The sequence below is a fragment of the Procambarus clarkii genome, chromosome 48 (assembly GCF_040958095.1).
Source record: "Procambarus clarkii isolate CNS0578487 chromosome 48, FALCON_Pclarkii_2.0, whole genome shotgun sequence".
Lineage (NCBI taxonomy): Eukaryota > Metazoa > Arthropoda > Malacostraca > Decapoda > Cambaridae > Procambarus > Procambarus clarkii.
Genome location: NC_091197.1, coordinates 11706551 through 11732178, shown reverse-complemented (window position 1 = coordinate 11732178; position 25628 = coordinate 11706551). Strand labels below are relative to the sequence as shown.

At 42.5% G+C, this 25628-nt stretch overlaps 1 protein-coding gene across 1 annotated transcript in view; it reads left to right on the top strand.

Moving 5' to 3' along the window:
• Positions 1-1245: 1245 nt before the first annotated feature.
• The window catches only part of LOC123764669 (cell adhesion molecule 1), a 44490-nt gene continuing 20107 nt past the window's right edge, over positions 1246-25628 (top strand). The window contains exons 1-2 of the mRNA XM_069302612.1: positions 1246-1365; positions 8291-8499. Coding sequence (XP_069158713.1) covers positions 1302-1365; positions 8291-8499 — 273 coding nt within the window. The 5' untranslated portion in view covers positions 1246-1301. The remainder of the gene's footprint in view (positions 1366-8290; positions 8500-25628) is intronic.

Sequence of the window (25628 nt, the reverse complement as noted above, 5' to 3'; positions counted from 1 at the left end):
TATAACAGGTGTAAACACACCCCCTCACCTCTGGGGGAAGTGTTGCCAGCTCAACATCTGTATCCTCTCTCTCTCTCTCTCTCTCTCTCTCTCTCTCTCTCTCTCTCTCTCTCTCTCTCTCTCTCTCTCTCTCTCTCTCTCTCTCTCTCTCTCTCTCTCTCATTTCTCTTCTCTCGCATCTCCCTATATCTCTTCTCAAATATATCTCCTTGCTCTTATCTTTTCTCTAATCTCTTATTATCCTTTTCAATCTCTTCAGTCATCAAACTCTTCTCTCTTTTCCTCTCGTTCGGCTCTCTCCTCCTCTCTTCTATTTCTCCTCTCATCTCTCCTCTCTGTCTGCGTATATTATAGACATTGTGATATGCGCATAGAAGCGCATATCACAGCGCCCTGTCCTCACACCCCCGGCTCCTTGTCCTCATACCCCAGCTCCTTGTCCTCATATCTCTTCCAAGCATTACATAGTCCCACCGGCTTAACGACTCATCCGGGCAATTAACCAAACAACACACACTCGTTGCCAAGAAACAATTAAGGTGTCTTAAGGTACCACCAGAAAACCGTACCTCTTAACATAAAAAAAAACTAGAAACATTTTAAATTCTTCCTAATCATTACAACCTATTGTATTATCTCTGGATTAAACCCCCATTTTTTTTATATATATTTAGATATTTTAAATAAAAAAAAAATTTCGTTCGGGTTATTGATCTTGGCCGATGGAAAATTAAATATAAATTAACATTAGGAGTCTGAATTGTTTTTCGTCAGTTGAAAACTATTTGTTGAAATAAAGGCAGCTACGTGCCTCGGCTGAAGGAATTATAATTGAGGAATATGAGTGATATATCCATTGTGAGGTATACCACTTCCCCCTCTTCTCAGTTTCTATATTCCAGGACAATATTCAGGACAAAAGTATACTTTTTGTCTACAGTAGCACCAAACTTAATGGTTGGTCAGTCAGCTATCATCTTAGACGCTCTAAAACCGAGACGGAAATTAGATTGGAAATAATTTAGCATAATTACATTATTTCAAGATCAAGCTGAACCATATTATACAACATTTATTTATTTAAGCGTGTTTAAGTGTTTTGATCGAGGATTTAAGTGTGTGTCTCTTCATGCAATGCGTTGATCAATCTTCTGTGTATTGATTAATAGATGTGTATTGATCAGCAGTGGTACTGATGTAGAGTGTTGACCAGCAGGTGTGTGACCAGCAGGTGTGTGGGCATGAGGATGGCGGCCGCCCCGTGAGTGACACCTGCCCCGCCCCCGCCCATAGGCGTCAACATGGCTCCACCCGCCCACTCCCACACTCCCAGAGCTCATCTCATTCTCTTGCTGCTCTTGTTTGGTAAGTTACATATGACTATATCTCAACATGAAGCACTCATATATGTGCTCTGTATTTCTTCTACGATCTTTGACTTGTTAGTTTCCACCACTATCAAACCATCTTATTGGTTCCCTTGTTCCTAATTGGCTAAGTGGATCTTCCTTCAGTTTCTCGTTATTTCTACTTACTAATGGAAATCTAAGTCTTGCTAAATCTATTCTTGTTCCATTGGACCTCTCTATGTCTACAGTTTTCCTTCTTATGCGTATCTAATACTTAAAACGCAGTTGTCAGGGTCTCTCATTGGCATTCACTGTTCGATGCTGTTCCATTCGCCTGGGCTGTAGGAGGCTCGAACCGCGGACCCGATGCGTGTCAGGCCGAAGCTCTATCGACCGAGCTATTTTCAATGCTGTCAATGAGGACTGAGTACTGCGAGAAGACCGAGTACGGCAGTGCTGGTTCATCACCTTTTCACTCAGCTTGTTCCCGCCTTGACATGTTGCATCACCAAGTTATTTATTGTCATTTACATCAACTTAATGTCTTTTCATTTTTTTTTTTTACTCTTGGGTTCATTCATTCCCAATCAATTTGGAAATAGTTTAATTCTCCCATTACTAGCACCTTAGCTCATCGATTCCTTAAAAGTTGTTTCCACAGGCTCATGTTTTTAGACTCATTTTTCTTAACCTTTTGTAATTCTTCGGGGAAGGAAGAATTGTGGGTTATGGCCACCACAATCTCTCTCTCTCTCTCTCCATTTAAATGGCTTAAACAATGAAGTCACTACAGGTCTTTGCTTCTTCAATAATAATTTCTTCAAAAGTCTTTTTTGTTTCAATTGTCACATCACCTGACAATCTGGACTGGACGGTAGAGCATCCAGTCCAGATTGGACTGGACGGTAGAGCGTCCAGTCCAGATTTGATTGAACACTCCACTATATGAGGCTTGAACCCAAGCATTATATCATTGAGCATTTCAATTTTTTTGTCTCTTGCCATTGCTATTACATCAGGGATTGTGAACCCCTAGTCCACTCTTTGAACTCATCTGCTGTATTTGATATCCACCACGTTACTGCTACTATATTCCTAACTTTAACAACCTTCCATAATCTATCAGGTCTTCCACTAACATTTAGTGTTCATTTAAAGTTAGTATCTCTGCAATTGGCTTTCACTAAAAACCTAGTTCCAGGTACTACATTTTCCCATAGTAGTCAAATGGAAACAATTCTAAAAATTAATGTATTATGAATAATTGCATTATTCCACAAAAGTTAGCAGAAGTGTTCAAACATTTCAACCTTACATTACATATACAAGGAGCGACCAGTTTTATTTCCACACTTCCTTCCAGTGTGAACATCTGGCAGCCGTGTTGTTTTAGAAGCACAATTTCAAGGGTTCAAATACTCCTCAAGCATCACTTAATGATTTAAGTAAATAATGTAACCGACCAAATCCATGCCAAGCCAAGTGGGACGGAACACCAATGGTTGTGACAATTTATAATCCATTTATAATCAGTGTACATTTATAATTCAGTTCGTGTACGAAAATTGTATTACATTATTTACATAAGAGGAAGTCAGAATACAGCGTGACACACTATCATTATAATTATGCAGTATATAATCTAAATACAGATTTAGAAGTATGATCCCTCTGTATTAATGTCTTCCCCAAGCCTAATAATTTACATCAAATAGTAAATCATTATTGCAACAATACCCAATGTTTTCCTAAGCCTGGACAAGCTGAGAAGTTCACACTCTTGATTTTAGTTGTAAATTACTTGATATTATCCAACAAGTAAAAACAACTGCGTATTTCCAGGAATTAACGGTTATTTTTTTTTTGTTTACAAATTTGATTACTCGTATCTGGTTTGAATCCAAGCTTGAATCCTCAGAATTGAAGCGGAATTGGATTCCAATCCGAGTCATAATCTTCCGAATAGAACGCATTAGCAGAGACTCGCGGCGCGCTCTCTATTTTAGCGAGCGGTATGGGTATCGAACGAGGAATCCTCCGCTCATATGGGTTACAAATGAGGCTCCTGGTATTAAGTCGGCCATTATATTGGACGACTGATTATGGACGGTGATGCTGCGCGTCCCTGCTCCGTCGGGCTGTTGATGTGCTGGATAATTGCTTGTTGGACTACGGGCTCGCCATAGCCCGTGCTACTTGGAACTTTTTGTTCCAGGTAACGAATCTTTAATAACAACAACAACAACATGCGTTTTGGCTTGCGTGACAATTTGTAATTATATTTGGAGTTCAATTTAACGGCATATAATTTGGTATTTATTTTTTTAGCCGGAAATGGAACTAAATTCTGTTCTTCAAGTACTCTGGTACGGATCAAAAGTTATACGTATTTTGATAGAATTTTAATTATATGTGGTTCTTCGTGGCTTCCTGTCCCCATCGAGGCCACTAGAGATGGTGACCCCTCTAGTGGATGGTGACCAGAGATAGTAAAGTGTTCAATATATTTAAGCAAAGCCGCCATAAGGAAATCTGTAAGGGTTTCTTCGTAAGTGGATGGGAAAATGCCTAAAGAATCCTGGCCCTGAAAATCTAAGTACGACGCCGAGTCGCTCTGTACATTCTTAGCAACATACAGCCACACACCTGCTCCATACAGCCACACACCTGCTTCATACAGCCAGACACTGTATGCTCCAGTATGGGGCTTCCAGTAAATATATTTGACTCTAATTTTGTAATGCTTCAATTGTATTCTTTAACAATTTATTTATTATTGAAGCTCTCAATGCCCTTGCCTGATGGAATGGAATAGTGATACCAGAGCTGGAAAGAGAGATAGGATGGCTGGAAAGGGATACAGAAAGGCTGGAAAGAGAGAAGAGAAGGCTGAGTTGTGCTTGCGGGGGTTGAGCTTTGGCTCTTTGGTCCCGCCTCTCAACTGTCAATCAACTGACGTACAGATCCCTGAGCCTACTGGGCTCTATCATATCTACATTTAAAACTGTGTATGGAGTCAGCCTCCACCACATCACTGCCTAATGCATTCCATTTACTAACTACTCTGACACTAAAAAAGTTCTTTCTAATGTCTCTGTAGCTCATTTGGGTACTCAGCTTCCACCTGTGTCCCCTTATTCGCGTACCACCCATGTTAGAGTCCATTCTTGTCTACCCTGTCAATTCCCCTGAGAATTTTGTATGTAGTGAGCATGTTGTTGTTGTTGTTTAATATTCAGCTACTCAGAACAAGAAGTTCTAGTAGCACGGGCTATGGTGAGCCCGTAAGATGATCATATGTCTCTCCGAGCTCTTCTTTCTTCCAGTGTCGTGAGGTGCAGTTCACGTAGTCTGTCCTCGTAACTCATGCCTCTTAGTTCTGGGACTAGTCTAGTGGCATACCTCTGAACTTTTTTCCAGCTTAGTCTTGTGCTTGACAAGGTATGGGCTCCATGCTGGGGCCGCATACCTCAGGATTGGTTTTACATATATGGTATACAAGGTTCTGAAGGATTCTTTAAACAGGTTCCAGAAGGCAGTTCTGATGTTAGCCAGCCTCGCATACGCCGCTGATGTTATTCTTTTGATGTGGGCTTCAGTTGACAGGTTTGGCGTGATATCAACTCCTAGATCCTTCTCTCTGTCCGTTTCGTGAAGGACTTCATCTCCCATTCGGTATATTTGGTGTATATTTGTGTGTATTCACCTAGTTGTTCTTGCGGGGGTTGAGCTCTGCTCTCTCGGCCCGCGTCTCATCTATCAATCAATCAACTGTAAGTAATTACTATTTTTTCCATGCAACCCCCCCCCCCCCCCAGGAAGCCGCTCCGTAACAGCTGTCTAACTCCCAGGTACCTGTTTACTGGTAGGTAACAGGGGCATCAGGGTGAAAGAAACTTTGCCCATTTGTTTCTGCCGGGTTCGGGAATCTAACCACAGGCCACAGAATTACGAGTCCTATGCGCTGTCCACTCAGCTACCAGACACCCCACCAGTATACTCACCTAATTATGCTTGCGGGGGTTGAGCTCTGGCTCTTTGGTCCCGCCTCTCAACCAGTGTGTGTGTGTGTGTGTTGTGGTAATGACCCATAACCACCCAATATAGAGAGACGAACAAAACCAGCGTCTTGCTTGTATATGAAAGAGCAAACATAGGAATATACATGAATATATATTTTTTAATGTGGTCAATACAAATTCATAGAGCTGGAGCCGTTTAGAGGACGGTATATCAGAGAATAATACAATACAATGGGCGAACGTGAGCAAACTACCCCAGTAGATCTGCAACATCAACATTGAGATTACACAGTGCAACTCTCAGGTAAGCTCATCGCTTCCCCGAAATGATCGTTGGTGTTTACTTAGTATTTCGCCGTCTCCCGCGGGATTGGTTGATGCTCTCTTGTCCTTAGCACCCAGAATATCCAGGGCTTCAGTGACGCCTTCTACTTTTGAGAGCAAGAGCATCCGTCCTTATGGTAATATAGATGGCTTGGTTTTGACGAGTTAAAGAAAATACCTGCCATCAAGGGTGAGGTTCTACCATCGAGGGTGAGGTCCTACCATCGATAAGGTCCTACCATCGAGGGTAAGGTCCTACCATCAAGGGTGAGGTCCTACCATAATGGCCTTCAAGATCAATGTAACTATGATGACTTGCATCATGCATCACCACCGACCTCATCCCGTAAGGTCGGTGTTACACTCACACTTGATTATTTATTTGATGTATTAACGAAAGACTAAATTTGGTATTTTAGGCTTTTAAAGGTTTATATTACATTTAGATTACTCTTCAGTCTTCAGTGAAAAATGATAATAACAAATGCCCGAAAACTTGCAGATTAAGTCGTACTGGCAAAAGGAATTTTCCCATAATGAGTTCAACTTTTACAAACAAAAAATATATTTTCTTACATTTGAGTTAAATTGTTTTTAATAATTCATATTTACACGTAGTGATCTGAACTTTTTCACATACATTGGATTTACACACCCCGAGCTGAACTTTTCAAGTAATTCATATTTACACACACTGAGCTACGCTGGAACTACTTTTGCACATACTTCGTATATACACAAGGACAACCGTTTTATTTTGTCCACATGTACGCTATGAAAATGGACCTCATCTAAAACATAATTAAATATCGTTATACGAATCATTAATTACCAAGCTAGCTATTTATATAAATAATTACACAGTCAAAGTAATTGACCGAACAAAGCAGGTTCGGTCACTAGCAAGATTATCTTGAAATCCTGGTGTTTTCTCTCCCTTACAGGACTCACAGGAGTAGGAAAAAAAGGAGCACGCACAAGCCTGTTGATAAGGGCGAGGCTGTTCCTATTAATATCGGAAGGTGTACTTCCCCTGCTTCTCGGTGTATATTGTTTACTTTAGTCCTAGACTATGTTTAGAAACTAAAGTATAGCTTGCTGGTTGGTCTTAATCAGCCTCCAGAGGCTAGTAAGGTTTTAAGCACAATAGCAAACCGAAATTGTTTACGGCCCAATCCCTATTTCTGAACCAGCGTTTACCCGTTTCTTTTCTCAATGCAAACTGATTCTGAATTCATTGTTTCGTGTATTATATCCATTTCATAATCTTTTTCACCATATTTATATTCTGCAGTTTAAACCATTTCTAATATTTGTACACATTAATCTTATCTAAAGTCTTTCCTTAATCTAAATAAGTCTACAGAATAATACTTTAATTTTTAAAAGGTAACGTAAGCTTACTTGAGGAATGGGGTTCAGTAAACTATCTTTTTTGATAGTTTCTTCACTTGACGCATTCAAGTGAGTCCAGTGTGCGTCTGGGTACAAGTTATAGGATGAACAGGAAGGCAGGGAATTTTCAAGGGAAAGCGCTAAGCCCTTACGACTACATAGTACTTGGAAGGGGTCAGGATAAGGATTTGGGATGGAACGGGGGAAAGGAATGGTGCCCAACCACTTGGACGGTCGGGGATTGAACGACGACCTGCATGAAGCGAAATCGTCGCTCTACCGTCCAGCCTTCTAAAGATGGAATAGGTGTTTTTTCCTATTGGGGTATATTGTGTATGATGCTACGGCAGTAAGTTCACTCACAGGATGAGTGACGCTGTTCAATACTGTCACTGGCGGTAATAAGTTCACTCACAGGATGAGTGACGCTGCTCAATGAACTAGCGATTTGCTGTGCAAAGTTTTATACAGGGTCCATTAATTTCAAAACTGTTCCAGCACAAATGTCTTCTGGTCTCTCATGCCAGAAAAGGTTAAGGGTCACAATACTAACAACATTGAAAGCCAGACATGATAGGGCTTGAAAGTCCAGTTCTTGTCATGAAATGAAAAAGTCTCATAGAAACTTTGTAAATACTGAACAAACTAGGGATATTAACCCTGACCACTTCTATATAAGGTCACATGTAGCACATACATGGGGTAATGGCTTCAAGTTCAACGAGCCACAATGTGGGGCATAAAACAGGTGATGGTTTTTCACCCATAGTGTTATAAACCCGTGGAACCGCCTACCCGCTAAAACCGTAAATGCAAAGACATTACTGCAGTTCAAAGTTCAGTTGATTAAAGTTCTCAGGAAAATTGGGTTGATCTTTGACAAACTGCCGGCTTCCTGTCCCCGTCGTGGCCACTAAATAGATGGTGGCCCTCGGGTAAATTCTTAATAACTCAAAGAACGGTCCTGATGGCATAGTGCCTTATAATGCGTAGTTTCTCACCCAATAAATCTGCGTCCTATCTCCGTAAAATATTAATCATGATCTAATTTTAAATATCTTCAAATAACCTTAAAAAAAATACTTATCTCAGTAGTAGTCGGAACTTGTAACATTTACCAACCTACCAACGTCAACTAATATAATTTTAAGTATTCGTTTCATGCAAACAAAATCAACCAGATGACTTTCCCTCTTTCAGGGTGCGGGTCAGCCCTGGAGCTGCAGGCGGTGGAGGTGCCGGAGTTCAAGGTACGAGGTTCCCGAGCCGAGCTCTCTTGCTACTATAGCCTAGACAACGCCACCCTCTACAGCCTCAAGTGGTACAGAGGAGACAAGCTCTTCTACCAGTATATCCCTGCTAACAACGTCACTAAGAACAGCTTCGTTGTCGCAGGTTTCAACGTTGATGTGAGTTCAATACGCTAATACGCTCTTCTTCAGATTCTTGAATTATGTTTTGAATTATGAATGAGAATTCCTATATACTACGATATTTCAAGCCCCTGTGAAGCACATTGTTCTTTAATGATGATCCCCCCCCCCTACTGTGCACACACACACACAAGTTGACGTAAGTTTAGATTGGTGAATGTTAGTCTTCCTGTTTGATTTACTGTTCACTAGAGACAGCTGAATTGGTCCCAGTTGTGTCTGGAGGTGTTATTCATGCGGCTATGGCGATATGTTCACTCACAGGATGAGTGATGCTGCTCTGGCGTTATGTTCACTCACAGGATGAGTGATGCTGCTCTGGCGATATGTTCACTCACAGGATGAGCGATGCCGCTATGGCAGTATGTTGACTCAGGATGAGTGACGCGGCTATGGTATTATGTTCACTCACAGGATGAGTGACGCGGCTATGGCGATATGTTCACTCACAGGATGAGTGACACGGCTATGGCGGCATGTTCACTCACAGAGTGATGCTGGTCAATAAACTCGGCCTTCGAAGCAAAAGATATATACAAAAATACAGGAAGAAAACTATTTGGGGAAAATCGTTTTTTTCATCATTACTTGTCACGCTCCTCTACTAGGCTTCCTGGCCGTCCACTCATTTTGGCCACGTCTCCTTTCTTCTTTCACAGTTCTTTTCTTTTCTGTCACTTTCCCTTTCCTTTCTGCCGCTTCTCCTTCCATTTTGGCCACTTCTTCCTTTGCCACTGTTTCCTTATGACATAATTTCTCGCGGTCGCTTAAAGGAAGGGATGAAGTATGGACTGCAGAAGCCTATTGACCTTAAAAAGGCAGGATGAAGTATGGGCTGCAGGCAGCCTATTGTATGTATATACGAGATAATTAGCGTTATGGGCTAATGCGACTTCTGAGATTGCTTATATTCTTCTGTTCCTGTGTTCGCAGACGGTTTGTGCCAGTGCGAAATTCGACGTGAATTTATAACGTTTCGGTCCGACATGGAAGGAAGAGAAATGGACCGAAACGTCGACACTTTCATGTGTGAGTTGGGTTGTGTTTGAGGAACGTGATGGTGACATTCTCTGCTTCCAGTTGGGTGTTGGGTCTCGGCCGGCACAGAGCGTTGATTAATACGGAAACTATTGGGGGGGGGGGGGGGTTTGCTAACGTTTATTGATTTATCGGCAATGTCTCGCCTTGCTTGTTGCCTCACAGCTTACATTTTGACGTTACAACATCTCGAGCAATTGTCCCAAAACTTGGAAACCTATCGTCAGGCTTTGCTCGTCCAATCTAAGTCCCAGCTCAAACTATCCTCAGGCAATGCTGGTACAAGCTGACGCCGACCCATGCCCATCCAAAGTAATTTTCTCAAATATAAATTCCTATTTTTAATATATCAGCATAATGTGGATATTTTGGCGTAGATTTAGGTTAGGTTAAGTGTTTAGGTTCTGTTGGCAATTATTTGTAGTTTTGTATGTAGGTTGATAAACACATTTACAGAGTTTTGATTCGAACAGAGATCGTCAACGAAGCACTCTCAGAAATATTCGAACTTCATCAGTTATAAATCGTGTGTAATGCGTTTTTCAATCATAAACAGGAGGTTTGGCGATTGCAGAGAATGAACATTTGAGCTCTGTTGATGAGGGCGAGTAGCGGGGTTGACAACTGTCAGTAAGTAAGTAGTTAAAGTCTCGCCTGGAGATCTTTGAACTTTGGCTAAATTTGCCGGTCATTGCAAGTCATTGCAGACCCCTGGCATCACTGATACCCCTTTATTCATAGAAACCAATAATATTTACCATTTTATGTCGCTTATGCCCAATATCTGCAATTTAAACCAATTATTTTGTCTCCATTATACCTGTAGTTATAATATTTGACAAAGTGACGCGGGACCTCCGTCGTTCCTCATTTGAATAATGAGAGACCGCCGCGCCTCGGTGAAAATGGGATGTTGGCCTTTACAAGGGATTTTTAGGGGGATACATACCTAATCTGCATACATTATTGAGAAGAGGTGACATTATTATCTAGATCGTTGAGATTTATATCAATATGGTGAATTTTAAGCATGTATAAGGTAATTTCAGTATGGGAAGTAATTTTCTAAACCTCGATGTACTAAAGTGGCAGCTTCGATGTACTAAGTTCAACGAATTTGGAAAGGTATTATTATGTATTTCTTCCACTTTAACTAAGGTAATTGTTGAACGTTCCCTGCAGCAGGCTTCGTTAGACTGGCGTTCGTGTTTATAATTAAGAAAGCGAATAAGCAATATAATATAGAAACCAAAGCCGTTTGCCAGTTAATACGAACATGTCGGGCGCACTCCCATTTCAATTACGTTCTAGCCGAGGTGAGGCATATATATGGAAGAGTTTTGGTGGATATAAATGATATAAATACTAGTTGCATCGTACGGGCCAATAGGCTTTCGGAAGTTTCCTTTATTCTTATATAAATAATTAATGAAATCCCAACAGAAGTTGTATATGGCGAACTAAAAGTTTTTTGTCAAAACTGATAAGCCTAAAATAAAATAACTGATAATGCATTGTACCTTCTTAAATAAATAAATACGAGAATAATATCATATACATATATATATATATATATATATATATATATATATATATATATATATATATATATATATATATATATATATATATATATATTATATATATATATTATATATATATATATTTATATATATATATATTTATATATATATATATATATATATATATATATATATTTATATATATATATATATATATATATATATATATATATATATATATATATATATATATATTATATTTTTTCTGAACAGCAGCTAGATCAACAGTGATTATTTTTATATTCTTTCTGGTCTCCAGAATGATCGAATTTGAGTCTACTTTGAAGTCTGAGATTGTCTTTAGAAACGTCATATACGTAACTGGGGAAAAAAAAGATTGTTGATTGGTCTAAAATGTTGAAAGAACATTTTAATTCGTTGCCTCCAAAGCCTAGCGCAACAATGCCAATGTTCACCGCCTCTAATTCGTCTCTTCCTCGCTGCATTGTGTGGATGAAGGAGGAGCTTTTCTCTGTTGTCCTTGTCCTTCCCTATTGTCCTTGTCCTTCCATATTATCCTTGTCGCTGCTCATTGTCCTTGTCCTTTCCTTATTGTCCTTGTCCTTCCATATTATCCTTGTCGTTCTTAATTGTTCTTGTCCTTCTCTGTTGTCCTTGTCCTTCCCTGTTGTCCTTGTCGTTCCATATTATCCTTGTCGCTCCTTATTGTCCTTACCGTTCCTTATTGTCCTTGTCGCTCCTTATTGTCCTTGTCGTTCCTTATTGTCCTTGTCACTCCTTATTGTTCTTGTTCTTCCCCATTGTCCTTGTCGCTCCTTATTGTCCTTGTCGCTCCTTATTGTTCTTGTTCTTCCCTATTGTCCTTGTCGCTCCTTATTGTCCTTGTCGTTCCATATTATCCTTGCCGCTGCTCACTGTCCTTGCCGTTCCTTATTGTCCTAGTATATCATGCTTCATAGAGTATAGAGAATCCATGTATGTAATACTAAGAGTATTCAATTATTAGTTTTCGTCTACACGAGGTGGTATCAGTGACCTCTTCTCCCTCATAGTAAATGTGTTCACCGCAGATTAAATTGTTTATGTAATAATAATCTAAGTTGAGGTCTGATAAAGACCTTTTGTGCCCTCTCTAATGCTTTTTGCGCTACCGCTCACAGGATGGGTATGGGGTGCACAATAAACTAGCCGCCTCCGGCGCCAACAATCAATCAAATCAATCCCATTAAAAAGCGCCGTATTCATACTAACCATACATCATCTATTTGATGGAACCGATACTTTAATTCCCTGTCTAATAGGTTGATTTAGACACGACCTAAAATTTAGCAGAATTCATTTTGATCTTTAAGGCTTGTAATGCTGTTGATACCCCCCCCCCCCTGTGTGTAGTTGTTGTTGTTAAAGATTCGCTACCTGGAACAAAGTTCCAAGTAGCACGGGCTATAGTGAGCCCGTAGGGGAGCTAATTGTGTGTAGTGATTTTGCAATCACAGGTGGTTCTAGGAAAAGTAATTTTGGATATGCATATTGTCAACTTCTCCTTCATCTGGACTTGTGGTCAGACATGTGAACGTGTCCTTCACGTTCTTAATGATATTAATATAATAATTTGATTTGCCTTAGAAACCGCTCGGTAAATCCCCCGTCTGATAGCTTTTATATAGACATTATTCACTTTTATATTGATATTATGTATTACATCAAAACGAAAAGAACTGTTTTACGTATATTAAAATGTATCATAGTTTCAATGTTTTAATATATTGTGACAATAATTACAAGGTAATAATTATAGAGAACATCCTTTTGGTTTTAATTTCAGTTCTTGCATCGTTGGAACTGTTTGAGGAATAATATTAAAATTAACGTCATTAAATTGCTATATTCTCGAACCTTAGATATATTTAATCCATAAGACTACTCATAGCCCAGTCAATAGTGCTTCAGCCTCACAGGCTTAGGGGACCAGAGTTCGAGACTCCTACAGCCCGGGTAAATGACATATTTAATCACTACAAAATAAACTAAATGTTCATGTAGTTATATATATATATATATATATATATATATATATATATATATATATATATATATATATATATATATATATATATATATATATATATATATATATATATCTTCAGCACAAGGGCAATCTTGCCCTAGGCTCTGAACACACTCTGATCTCCCAGCCTATTATTGTTCATACCAATCACCAAAGCTACCTTTGAACAGAATGTTTGTTCAAATTCTTTTGATTATAAGCGCAGTTTAAATTGGCATACAGAAATTATTTTTTCAGTCTATTATTAAGCAGGATATAAAGTAATTAATTTTGAGAACTAAACAAAAAAAATATGTATTTCGTTTGAGGTTTGTTCGTTCAAACAATATGCATTTATGATTATTTGATCGCCTGGTAGTGTTCATTGATGTTATTGAACTGGTGAAGTGTTCATTGATGTTATTGAACTGGTGAAGTGATCATTGATGTTATTGAACTGGTGAAGTGTTCACTGATGTTATTGATCTGGTGAAGTGTTCATTGATGTTATTGATCTGGTGAAGTGATCATTGATGTTATTGAACTGGTGAAGTGTTCATTGATGTTATTGAACTGGTGAAGTGTTCATTGATGTTATTGAACTGGTGAAGTGTTCATTGATGTTATTGATCTGGTGAAGTGATCATTGATTTTATTGAACTGGTGAAGTGTTCATTGATGTTATTGAACTGGTGAAGTGATCATTGATGTTATTGAACTGGTGAAGTGATCATTGATGTTATTGAACTGGTGAAGTGTTCATTGATGTTATTGAACTGGTGAAGTGTTCATTGATGTTATTGAACTGGTGAAGTGTTCACTGATGTTATTGAACTGGTGAAGTGATCATTGATGTTAAGTGATCACTGATGTTATTGAACTGGTGAAGTGATCATTGATGTTATTGAACTGATGAAACACTGGTGACCAATCATCCCACCTTCAAGCTATACCAGCCCTAGCAGCGGCTGACCACAAGGACGACGGCCGGTGTAACTAAAATTGGAGCTTCCTCGAAAACAAATTAATATTATCGTGTATTATAATTTTGTGTACCGTTAGATCGAGGGTCGGATGAGTGGATTGGTTGACAATTGCGTCTGCACCACGCGGGTGAAGGATTCAGTGCCGTGGTGTTCAAACACAGGAACGGATTGGGGCTCTGTTTAGGATGCTTTCTACCGCATCATCCAGTCCACGGGATGGGTATGGGGTCCACTACCGTCCACGGGATGGGTATGGGGGTCCACTACCGCCCACGGGATGGGTATGGGGTCCACTACCGCCCACGGGATGGGTATGGGGGTCCACTACCGCCCACGGGATGGGTATGGGGTCCACTACCGCCCACGGGATGGATATGGGGTCCACTACCGCCCACGGGATAGGTATGGGGTCCACTACCGCCCACGAGGCTTACCTGAGGACATTGCCTGATGAGAGCGACAACGCTGCGCCTCTCGGTAACATGTCGCGCAGCCGTTTCTTCGTAACAAGAAGTTGTATTGTTGCTGCTGTGGTAGATGAGGGTAGATGGTAGAGCAGCTGTGGTAGACGACGATGGTAGATGGCAGGACAGAAGGGAGAGTGGAATCCAGCAAGATCTCGCTGGTCTGAACCTTCATTAACCAAACGGAAGGACTCGCCTCGCCAGGCGCCCTCAGCCTCCCCTGAAGGATGTGTAGCGACACGGAGGCGGCGCCTTGGTCGTCAAGATGGCCCTTCCGTCTCGCCAGAAATACCTGAGAATAAGACGGTACCCACCTGCACATGTTTACCACCACAACAACCTGGTTCACCAGCTCTGAGGTTCAGTTGGCATTCACTCTTTGCAACATCATCTCCAGTGAGAAAACCCCACACAAGCCGGTATGAGGAGTCGAACCTGTGTGTTGTGTGTATTTCTGTGTACTGAAAGAGGAGCTTCGGGAATCGTCGAGAGTTCAGGGATGTATGATACTCATCATACATACAATATACAATATAGCAAGAACGTGATACATCTAGGAGAAAATACTCTTGGCTCATTGTGGGTCAGTCGGTAGTGTACATGTGTCTTGGAAGTCCAGGGATGAAAGTTCGATCCCATTGCATTGCCTCAATATTTTCACTTACGACATTTTTTAGGGGCAACGTCAGCGGGATTGAACCAGCGTCCTGGGTCGCCTCAGACGCACGCCCTAGACAGTGTTTCAAATGACCAGTAACCGACCTAACGCGGTCCTAATGTAGGTTTTCATTACCAGGGATGAGGTTAGCCAGACCGTCTTCACTACAGACTCGTAACCACTGGTGGATATCGCCCATTTTACTGGAGACTGAAGAATGTTACTTATTCTGCGGCAGCTTGTAACTAGGAATTCCTGTCGTCATTCTTTCTATGATTTGTGACTGAGATTGGAGGAGATATTGATTAGGGGGGGGGAGGATAGAAGGGTTTGCTGGGGATGGGGATTGTGGGGGGAGGAGATGGGGAGAGTGTGGGGGATGGGGGTAAGGGCTGAAGGCCAGGAATAAGACAAGAGAACTATGAAACACCGACTGACTTTCTGTTGTAGATAACTTTCTCTCCAGTCGCGCCACGTAATTGTCTTGGCCAATTTCGCTGCTCCAATTGCGAGGTGAGTATATTTTTCGCTTCACCTTGATTAAGGTGAGGACCAGGCACCATTACACTCTGATTAAGGGACCCCAGGACTACCCAACCTCGGTGGCGAGCCGTCTTGAAGCACTTCATTTCTAGTGATTACAACTCACTCTCTCCAGACTTTGAGAAAGTGGCGCCATGGCTTCAAGCATCACCAAGACAGACTTAAGCTTCCCCAAAGGATTTTGAGTAAGAACGACAACACTCCCCAACAGTTTTTCTTATGACGATGGACTTTGACATTGTCAAAGACACGTGCCTACTTTCTTGCGACAAGTCACCAACGTCTTCGTTACGTATGCCAGAGCGACAGCGAAGGATTAGCGTGCCGGTAAGAGGAAACCGGAGTCCGGCTCTCTACTTGTGTTCATCAATTTAGACTGGTCGGTAGAGCCTACGAACTCACTTCTTGAGGGGGGTCTGTGTTTGGTCACCGTTCCTTCACTGTCCTTATATCCCAGGTCACAAGTCTGCCCCCATATCTCAGGTCATAGTCTGTCCCCATATCCCAGGTCACAAGTCTGCCCCCATATCTCAGGTCATAGTCTGTCCCCATATCCCAGGTCACAAGTCTGCCCCCATATCTCAGGTCATAGTCTGTCCCCATATCCCAGGTCACAAGTCTGCCCCCATATCTCAGGTCATAGTCTGTCCCCATATCCCAGGTCACAAGTCTGCCCCCATATCTGAGGTCATAGTCTGTCCCCATATCCCAGGTCACAAGTCTGCCCCCATATCTCAGGTCATAGTCTGTCCCCATATCCCAGGTCATAGTCTGCCCCCATATCCCAGGTCACAAGTCTGCCCCCATATCTCAGGTCATAGTCTGTCCCCATATCCCAGGTCACAAGTCTGCCCCCATATCTCAGGTCATAGTCTGTCCCCATATCCCAGGTCATAGTCTGCCCCCATATCTCAGGTCATAGTCTAACCCCATATCCCAGGTCACAAGTCATGTATAGCTCAGTAATCAGCACAGACGAATAACAACGAGAAAGGTCCCTGAACGGAGACGTTCGGGCACCAATTTTCTTCGACCTGATGTCTCTTTTTACCAGGCAGTAAAGTAGGTACTCAGGGGTCAGGCAACTGTTGTGGGTTGCATCCTGGGGAAGGTCCGTAGTTGACAATATGGGGACTAATAAAGATACACAGTAATAAACATGTTTCTGTCATACATGTTATCGAGAAGATAACAGGAAGCATGTGCTGCTTGGGTTTAAAGCTGCCAGGTGATTTATATTATCAAAAGTGTTCCTTGACTTATAAAGCGATTTTATTCTTAGTTTCAAAGAGTTGTTATGAAGTTGTCAATAAAACAAATTCCGATTTAAATACCCCATTAAAGAGATAGCATGGTGTGGTAGCTCCATTAGAGAGAGAGAATTTGGCGATAAGCCTCATTTGAGAGAGAGAGAATGGGGTGGTAGCCTCATTCTAGACAGAGCATGAGGGGTTGTAGCCCCATTAGAGAGAGGATGGTGTGGTCTCCTGAGACTGATGGATACCTACTACTGGTGTGGTCCCCTCATTAGAAAGCATGGTGTGACGACCCCCATTAGAGAACATTGTGTGAGTGCCCATTAAAAAACATTAAGTAGTCACCCCATTACAGAAAGAGCACGGTCTCCCCATTACAACGAGGGTGAAGGGAGTGGAGGAAGCTCACAGAGTTACAGTAATCGACTTTGAAACTTCTCTCCGGCATCATTCATGGTTCTCTAACTTTTATCGTGAGAAGTTTTCAAGCTGCGCTTTGATCTTCTCAACATACATACAAAAACCGTAGTTTGTGTTGCTGGAGATAAAGTCAGAGAGTGACTTTATCAAAGCCAAGGACTCCCGTGTTCGACATTCCTTTGCAGAGAATTCCTTAAGTACTAAGACAGGCTAAACCAGACTGGCCAAAGATCGCCAGGAATTTATCCTACTTGAAGACGGGTAAAAGTCTAAGCCTACACAAGGAAGTTCGCAAACAGATTTTTTGACCAAAAAATCAAACAAGGCAAACAAACAAGGCATTAAGGCAAACAGACCTTAACCTAAGGTAACTCAACCTAACCTAATTAAAAAAGCCCCGAAATCATCTCAAGATAACCTCAAGATAACCCAAGCGAGCCTGATACAGCCTAGCAGTAATGTTCGTTCTGGATTCACTTGGGAATCCAGGGTTCGAATCCCTGGTGGGACAGAAGTGGCTGGGCACATTTTCCTTCACCTCATGCCTCTGTTCACCTAGCAGTAGATATGGTTTTGACAATCAGGGCACAAGCTTGTGGACCAGTATACACGGAGCGAGAGTTGTATTCTGCTTCTAGGTGTAACTACACATGGGTCAGTGTGCAAGTGTAGTGGCTTTTAGAACCCCTCCAGTGTGATATCGTCCTCATGACCACGGGGCTCACCATACCCCGTGCTACTTGGAACTTTTTGTTCCAGGTCGCGAATCTACAACAACAACAAAAACAGTCCACATGCCCAACACCAGACCAAAGCAGCCACCATCAGAGAGAAAATATCACATTTTTAGCGTATTTCCATGAATGAAGATATCAACATTCCTTACCGTTAGCTGGTTCCAACAACCATTCCAAAATGTTCCCCCTTGTCCCGGGAGCCCATTCCAACACGTTCCCCTAGTACTGTATTTGCATATTGTGGGGGGAGTGGCTTTCACAATGGTTTTGGCTGTGGCTGTTCCCGCCACGGTGTCCCCTCCCCGCTCATTACATTGACTGCTGGTCAGTTGTTAGTGCCCAATTCTAACGACTCCAGTTAATTCTCGTTCTTCACACACGAAGGAAGGAAGGAATTATCAAGGGAAAGCGCCAAGCCATTACGACTATATAGCACTTGGAAGGGGGTCAGGATAAGGATTTGGGATGGGACGGGGGGAAGGAATGGTGCCCCAACCACTTGGACGGTCGGGGATTGAACGCTAACCTGCATGAAGTGAGACCGTCGCTCTACCATCCAGCCCAAGTGGTTACACACGAGATCACATTAACTTCACACGTCCTTCACAAGATCACAAATAAAAGCCTCGTAATAAATGTGAACCTCAGAAGCAACATCCCCTGTCAGGAGGGCATGACGGTTGAGTGGACAGCGCTCGGGATTCGTAGTCCTAAGGTTCCGGGTTCGATCCCCGCCGGAGGCGGAAACAAGTGGGCAGCGTTTCTTTCACCCTGATGCACCTGTTCACCTAGCAGTACTGACCTAACACAACCCGTCCTCAGGCTAAGCTCGTCTTTTTGTTTTCTTCTACCACAGACGTGGCCACACATTTACAATGCTAACCACCACATGTATCCGTTTTCTTCTGTCCTCCATGGACGGTGTTAGAGATGTGTTAGAGAGTGAATTGTTGAGCCCAATTAGTGAATTAGTGAATACTTATAACCACAGAATGTGATTAATATGCGCTTACACATGTGGAATGTAATAATAACCAACTTACACTAATACATTATATATATATATATATATATATATATATATATATATATATATATATATATATATATATATATATATATATATATATATATATATACATATTCATGCACTTACAATATTTACGTGTCTCCTACCTTGACAGACTAATTAGCTGCTGAAGAAACTAGAGTTATTAAGCACTGAACCATAGAAGGTAATTAAGGTGCCTTTACAAGGGCAAGTTATAATTACATCACATAATTACGTAATGTAGTATCGGTACATCAACCCGGTATTACAGTAGGGTTCCTTCTCGACGCACAATCGAGAATTTCCGGGTTCGAATCCCGGGCGGGACAGAAATGGTTGGGCACATTTCCTTTCACCTAATGTTTCTGTTCACCTAGTAGTGAGTAGGTACCCAGGAGTTAGTCAGCTTGTTGTGGAGTTGCATCCTGGGCGGGGTCAGTAACGTCATTCCATCCAGCGTCCGACCCCAAACACACACACATACATCAACTTTAACATGCTGTTCATTGAAAATAGGAATTTTCTAAAATAGTATTATATATTAGCCTAGTGTGCATGTTTAGGTTATGTGTTTAGATTTTGTTCGCAATTATGTGTATTTGTAGTACGTGCGTGAAGCATTTACAGTGTTGCAGTTCGAACATAGGCCGTCAGTGAGGAAGTGTTCGAAAGTCATCAGTTTTGAACTGTGTGTTAAAGCGTTTTTCATTCATAAACAGGAGGGGAAGGTTTGGCGACCGGATTGACGCAGTTCAACAAACCAACTAATCCAGGAGCTGCTACGAACGCCTCCCGCCAATAAATAATCTTCAGCCACACTTATCTTATCCAACGCCTATTATCCATTCCGTAATTAAGTGTTTCCCAACAGCGAGCCTCGACTCCAGCGCGAGGCGGCGGCGACGACGAGCTACATGTCCCCATCATTTAGTCAAGTTTCGCCAGCACAAAATATCAAAACTGTTCGAAATGCTTCATTACTTGAGCGTTCGGACGCCCATTCTCTCAGCTGGCTCCCGAACGCGGGAACACACCTCCAAGAAGCCTATTTGTAATGCCTCACAAATGACCCCAGCACTCACAAAGCGTTAACAATCATCTTGCGCGAGATTGTTTCAAGAGTGTTTAAAGTGTTGCATTGTCGTTCAGGTGACCGAAACGAGCGTTGAAATAGTCGTTATTGGCTGCGAGGACTCGTAGCGTTTCCCTCATAACTTTGGAGACTCAAATGATAGCGTTCTCCGCCAGCACCAGCGAATATAGCATTCTAACAATTGTCGCCTTGTTGACGTCTGCAGTAGCCTAGCCTCTGTCAGTGGTACACTGTCCTCACAGTATGAGCATACATTATGTGTATATATATATGTATACGTATATAAATGTACATGTATGTATGAGAATGTGTACATGTATATATATAACATTAATAATTTTGTAACTAGCGTCAAAAATTGTTATTTGCTTAGCTAAACGAACTAGAGGGTTCAGTTCCTGAACCGATTATGTGCCTCTGTAATCCTTTACACCACCGCTCACGGGATGGGTATGGGGTGCATAATAAAGAAAGAAATTGAATTATATGAGTCAGTTAAGTTCAAATGAGTCAGTTCAACACTGTCATCACAGTATGAGTCAGTGTTACACTCCATATAGGTCAGCAGAGTCTCCACGGAGCCTACGCTTTTGACTGGATAAAACCACTTCAAATTTTAACGCTTGTCAAAGTCTTAGAACTCAGCTGCTACAATAGCAGCTGAGAGGGGCAGAAAGACTGACTCAGCCTTTGGAGGGAAATGGCAACACTCCCTCTGGGCAGTGATGCCATTCTGGCCTCAGACATAAAAACAAAACAAAAACAGATAGCCTCGTGTGATCGGTCGTCTGAGATAGCGATAGATAGCACAGAGACTTTCACCTCTTTATACACGATCCGATGGTAAACTTTTTCTCCCTGTTGCTGCCTCAGAAAATACTGGAAATACATATATATATTTTTTTAAATTTTATATCTATACAAGTATATTTTGTATCGTATCCTCATAATCCTACCAGTTGGAACAAATTCTCAATAAAAGTGAGGAGACCTTTGACAAGGGTCGTCTTCCTGTCCCCGTGGCGGTATACTTAAGTATATAATAAGTCCCATGTATAGCCACACTGGCTTAGCGCTTTCTGCTGATAACAATAGCTTGACCTCCGCCTTGGAAGCCATACTGCCTACACCTTCCCAGAGAGGAACAACATGCTACCCCCTTGACTTACTCTCAAGGCTCTTGTTCAGAGTTATATGGCAGGATAACATACATGAGGCGCCCCAAGACCCGGTGACACTGTGGGATGGTGCCCGCGGCCCGCCATGGTGACAGAGGGCCCGCCATGCTGGCAGAGGGCCCGCCATGGTGGCAGAGGGTCCGCCATGGTGGCAGAGGGCCCGCCATGGAGGCAGAGGGGCCCGCCATGGTGGCAGAGGGCCCGCCATGGTGGCAGAGGGGCCCCCCACGCTGACAGAGGGGGGCCCCCCCCACGCTGACAGAGGGGGGCCCCCCACGCTGACAGCGGCTCGGCACACATTTCCAGCAAGTCATTAAAGTCTGAGAAATGCTCTTGTGCAGAAACCTTTTTAAGATGATTAACACGTGATCCTTGAAGCCAGCTCGGCAAGCCGTGTAGCGGGCCAAGGCTACAACATGTTTAAGGAACTTCAAGGATTTGGAATATATTACTAATAGATGAGATATCTGACGATGCCCGGGTCGATTTTCTGTTAAAGACAATGTCTATCTGTGCTCGATGATGGAGCACAGATACTTTGCAGGTTGAATAGTCTGAGGTATGTGACGGACATAGGTTAGTCGGGGTCGGTCCTATTGAGCCTTTCTTTAAGATATACTAGATACTAGGTACTAGATAATAAGATACACTAGATACTAAGAGATACTAGGCGTCAATAGTGACCCCTATCCACATAATCAGTTAAAATGTCAACCCTACTATTTTGTTTCTGTCATTTAATACCTAAGATTCATTAAGCAAATTATTTTCAACATGATTAAATATTAATTTATTATGTAGTTTATTTATTGATGAGGACAGTGAGTACTGAGGGTATTTATAGTGATGAAGGGAAGGTGGTGAAGGGTAGGGAAGGTGGTGAAGGGTAGGGAAGGTGGTGAAGGGTAGGGAAGGTGGTGAAGGGTAGGGAAGGTGGTGAAGGGTAGGGAAGGTGGTGAAGGGTAGGGAAGGTGGCGAAGGGTAGGGAAGGTGGTGAAGGGTAGGGAAGGTGGTGAAGGGTAGGGAAGGTGGTGAAGGGTAGGGAAGGTGGCGAAGGGTAGGGAAGGTGGTGAAGGGTAAGGAAGGTGGTGAAGGGTAGGGAAGGTGGCGAAGGGTAGGGAAGGTGGTGAAGGGTAGGGAAGGTGGTGAAGGGTAGGGAAGGTGGCGAAGGGTAGGGAAGGTGGCGAAGGGTAGGGAAGGTGGTGAAGGGTAGGGAAGGTGGTGAAGGGTAGGGAAGGTGGTGAAGGGTAGGGAAGGTGGCGAAGGGTAGGGAAGGTGGTGAAGGGTAGGGAAGGTGGTGAAGGGTAGGGAAGGTGGTGAAGGGTAGGGAAGGTGGCGAAGGGTAGGGAAGGTGGTGAAGGGTAGGGAAGGTGGCGAAGGGTAGGGAAGGTGGTGAAGGGTAGGGAAGGTGGTGAAGGGTAGGGAAGGTGTTGAAGGGTAGGGAAGGTGGCGAAGGGTAGGGAAGGTGGTGAAGGGTAGGGAAGGTGGCGAAGGGTAGGGAAGGTGGTGAAGGGTAGGGAAGGTGGCGCGGACATGAATAGCCCGTAAGTGGTGGCCCTTTTGAGCCATTACCAGTATCAATAGATGATACTGGAGATCTGTGGAGATGCGACTGCACCCTGCGTGACGGGAAATATCTCCCGTGGTTTCACAGGATTGATTGATTGAGAAAGATTAAGCCACCCAAGAGGTGGCACGGGCATGAATAGCCCGTAAGTGGTACAATTTTTTTTGTTCAGTAATTCTTTTCAGTATTTTGAGGTTGCATTTAATCGTCAAGCTGTTATCGCGGGGGAGGATACTGCTTGTTTCACAGGAAAACATTTCTCTACTATATAGCAGCGCTGATTTTTATTTTTGAGGTGAGGTGAAGGTGATGATAAGGAGAATGCGTTAAGCCAGCATAACAGCACCGCTCCTGTTCCAGTAAGTCCACTACGGGCTCACCATAGCCCGTGCTACTTGCTCCGCTCCTGTGCCAGGTAAGTTACGGGCTCACCAAAGCCCGTGCTACTTGAAACGTGTTCCGAGCAGCTGAATCTATAACAACAACAGCCAGCATAACTACAGTACTTGGAAGGGACATGAGGACAAGGAGCTGGGATATAAGAGAACGGAGTGAGGGAACGACGCTCAAACCCTTGTAGCAATGGGATTCGAACGCCGACCCTGCAGGATGCAAGGCTGCCGGTGTACCAACCGGACCAAGAGGACGGTACGCCTCACTCTAGTGACTTACCTGGCCAGACAGTAGACACAGCAAGATATAACCACTAAATACATCAAAATGAGCCACACGGCCACGATCCAATCCCACGACTCTTTCATGTAATGTTTCTCAAAGAGTAAGTTCTTTTATCTTCCATAACAAATAAGATCTGAAAACAAGGACAAGAAACAATCCATTTCATAAATGGTTTTCTGACAGAGACAAACGCAGTGTTCGAATCTTTCAGCGAAACATAACGGAACCTTCGAGGACAGTGGAGTCTGGACTCCAGGATAAATATTCCAGGTCTCCACGATTGCCAGGATAGAGAGCGCTCACTGGAGAGTCGGTTTGCAAGTTCCAGACTAATTTATCGTCACAAGTGCCAAAGCAGATTAAAACTATTCAAATAACATCCTGGAAGATAAAAAAAAAATCCGTGTTCCTAACATTATCCATGCAGGAAATTTCCTGGTAAATCTATTGAACTTTGTATGTGTAACATTATCCTTCCAGGATACCGTCTAGAAGATCCGTCTTGCCCTATACTTAATAATATCCTTTCAGGACACCTCCTGGAATATCTTCGTAACTTTCAACATAAGGTGACCTCTCCAGGATACTTCTTGGAAAATCTGTGTAACTTTCTACTTAATAATACCCTTCCAGGATACCTCCTGCAAAGCTCTATGTAAACCATCTTAGTAATACACAATGGAGTCACCCTGACGTCTTGAATCCATGAGAACATCTCTTTTAAGAGGACGAGGGATGCAACAGTCAGGTGTAAGACTGACGGCGACATCAACCCACGAACTGAATCACCTTGTTAAAAAATATATATCTTACCGTACATTAATCAAAGACAAGGTATCATATGACCACAATGTATCCTCACGGAGGATAAAATTGATACGAGTGTGTACACCCAGTGATACCTGACTCTGATACCTCACTCTGGTGATACCTCATTCTGGTGATACCTCATTCTAGTGATACCTCACAATGATAACTCACTCCTCCCACACCTTTCATAACTCTGGAGTCTTTCTCAACCAATATTCTTTACCCTTGAACCCCCCCCTCCTCCCCCCCACCCATCTACTCCCTACTCATCTACCTCTACTTCTACTCCCACATTCTCGCCTCTCTGGCCCCCACCCAACAATTTTAACATAAATCACGAGAATCCCTGATTTCCCTCGAGCATAATAAAACGAATTACAATTTCTCAACAATTTTCCAGTATAATTCCACACTAGCAAAGTCGTCAGAAGTGTTCCTTCGGTAATGTATGTACATAATTAGGTTATTGTCTCTCGTATTGATATTGAGTCCCGCCCCCCTTACTTGTCTCGTTTGACTCATTAATCATAGTTTTTGTGTCTTGTGAGTGTTTAGAGGTGATTATGAGGAGATAGTGCTATACTCTATAGGACTTCCGGGGGGCATTTGAGGTATGCTAAGAGCTGAGGATATGAGAACAGACAAGCAACTGGGATATGAGAATATGCTAAGAGCTGGGATATGAGGACAGACAAGCAACTGGGATATGAGAATATGCTAAGAGCTGGGATATGAAAATAGACAACTAACTGGGATATGAGAATATGCTAAGAGCTGGGATATGAGGACAGACAACTAACTGGGATATGAGAATATGCTAAGAGCTGGGATATGAGGACAGACAACTAACTGGGATATGAGGACAGATTAAAGGCTGGGACTGGAGGGTAAACTAAGAATAAAGGCTAAAAGCTGGAACATGATACAAAGAGTAAGAGTAATGGTACCAACCACATGTACCATTGGGGGATTGAGCGCAGACCCTGCAAGAAGTGATGGCATCGCTGTGCCGAACAGTCCAAGTGGACCTACGAA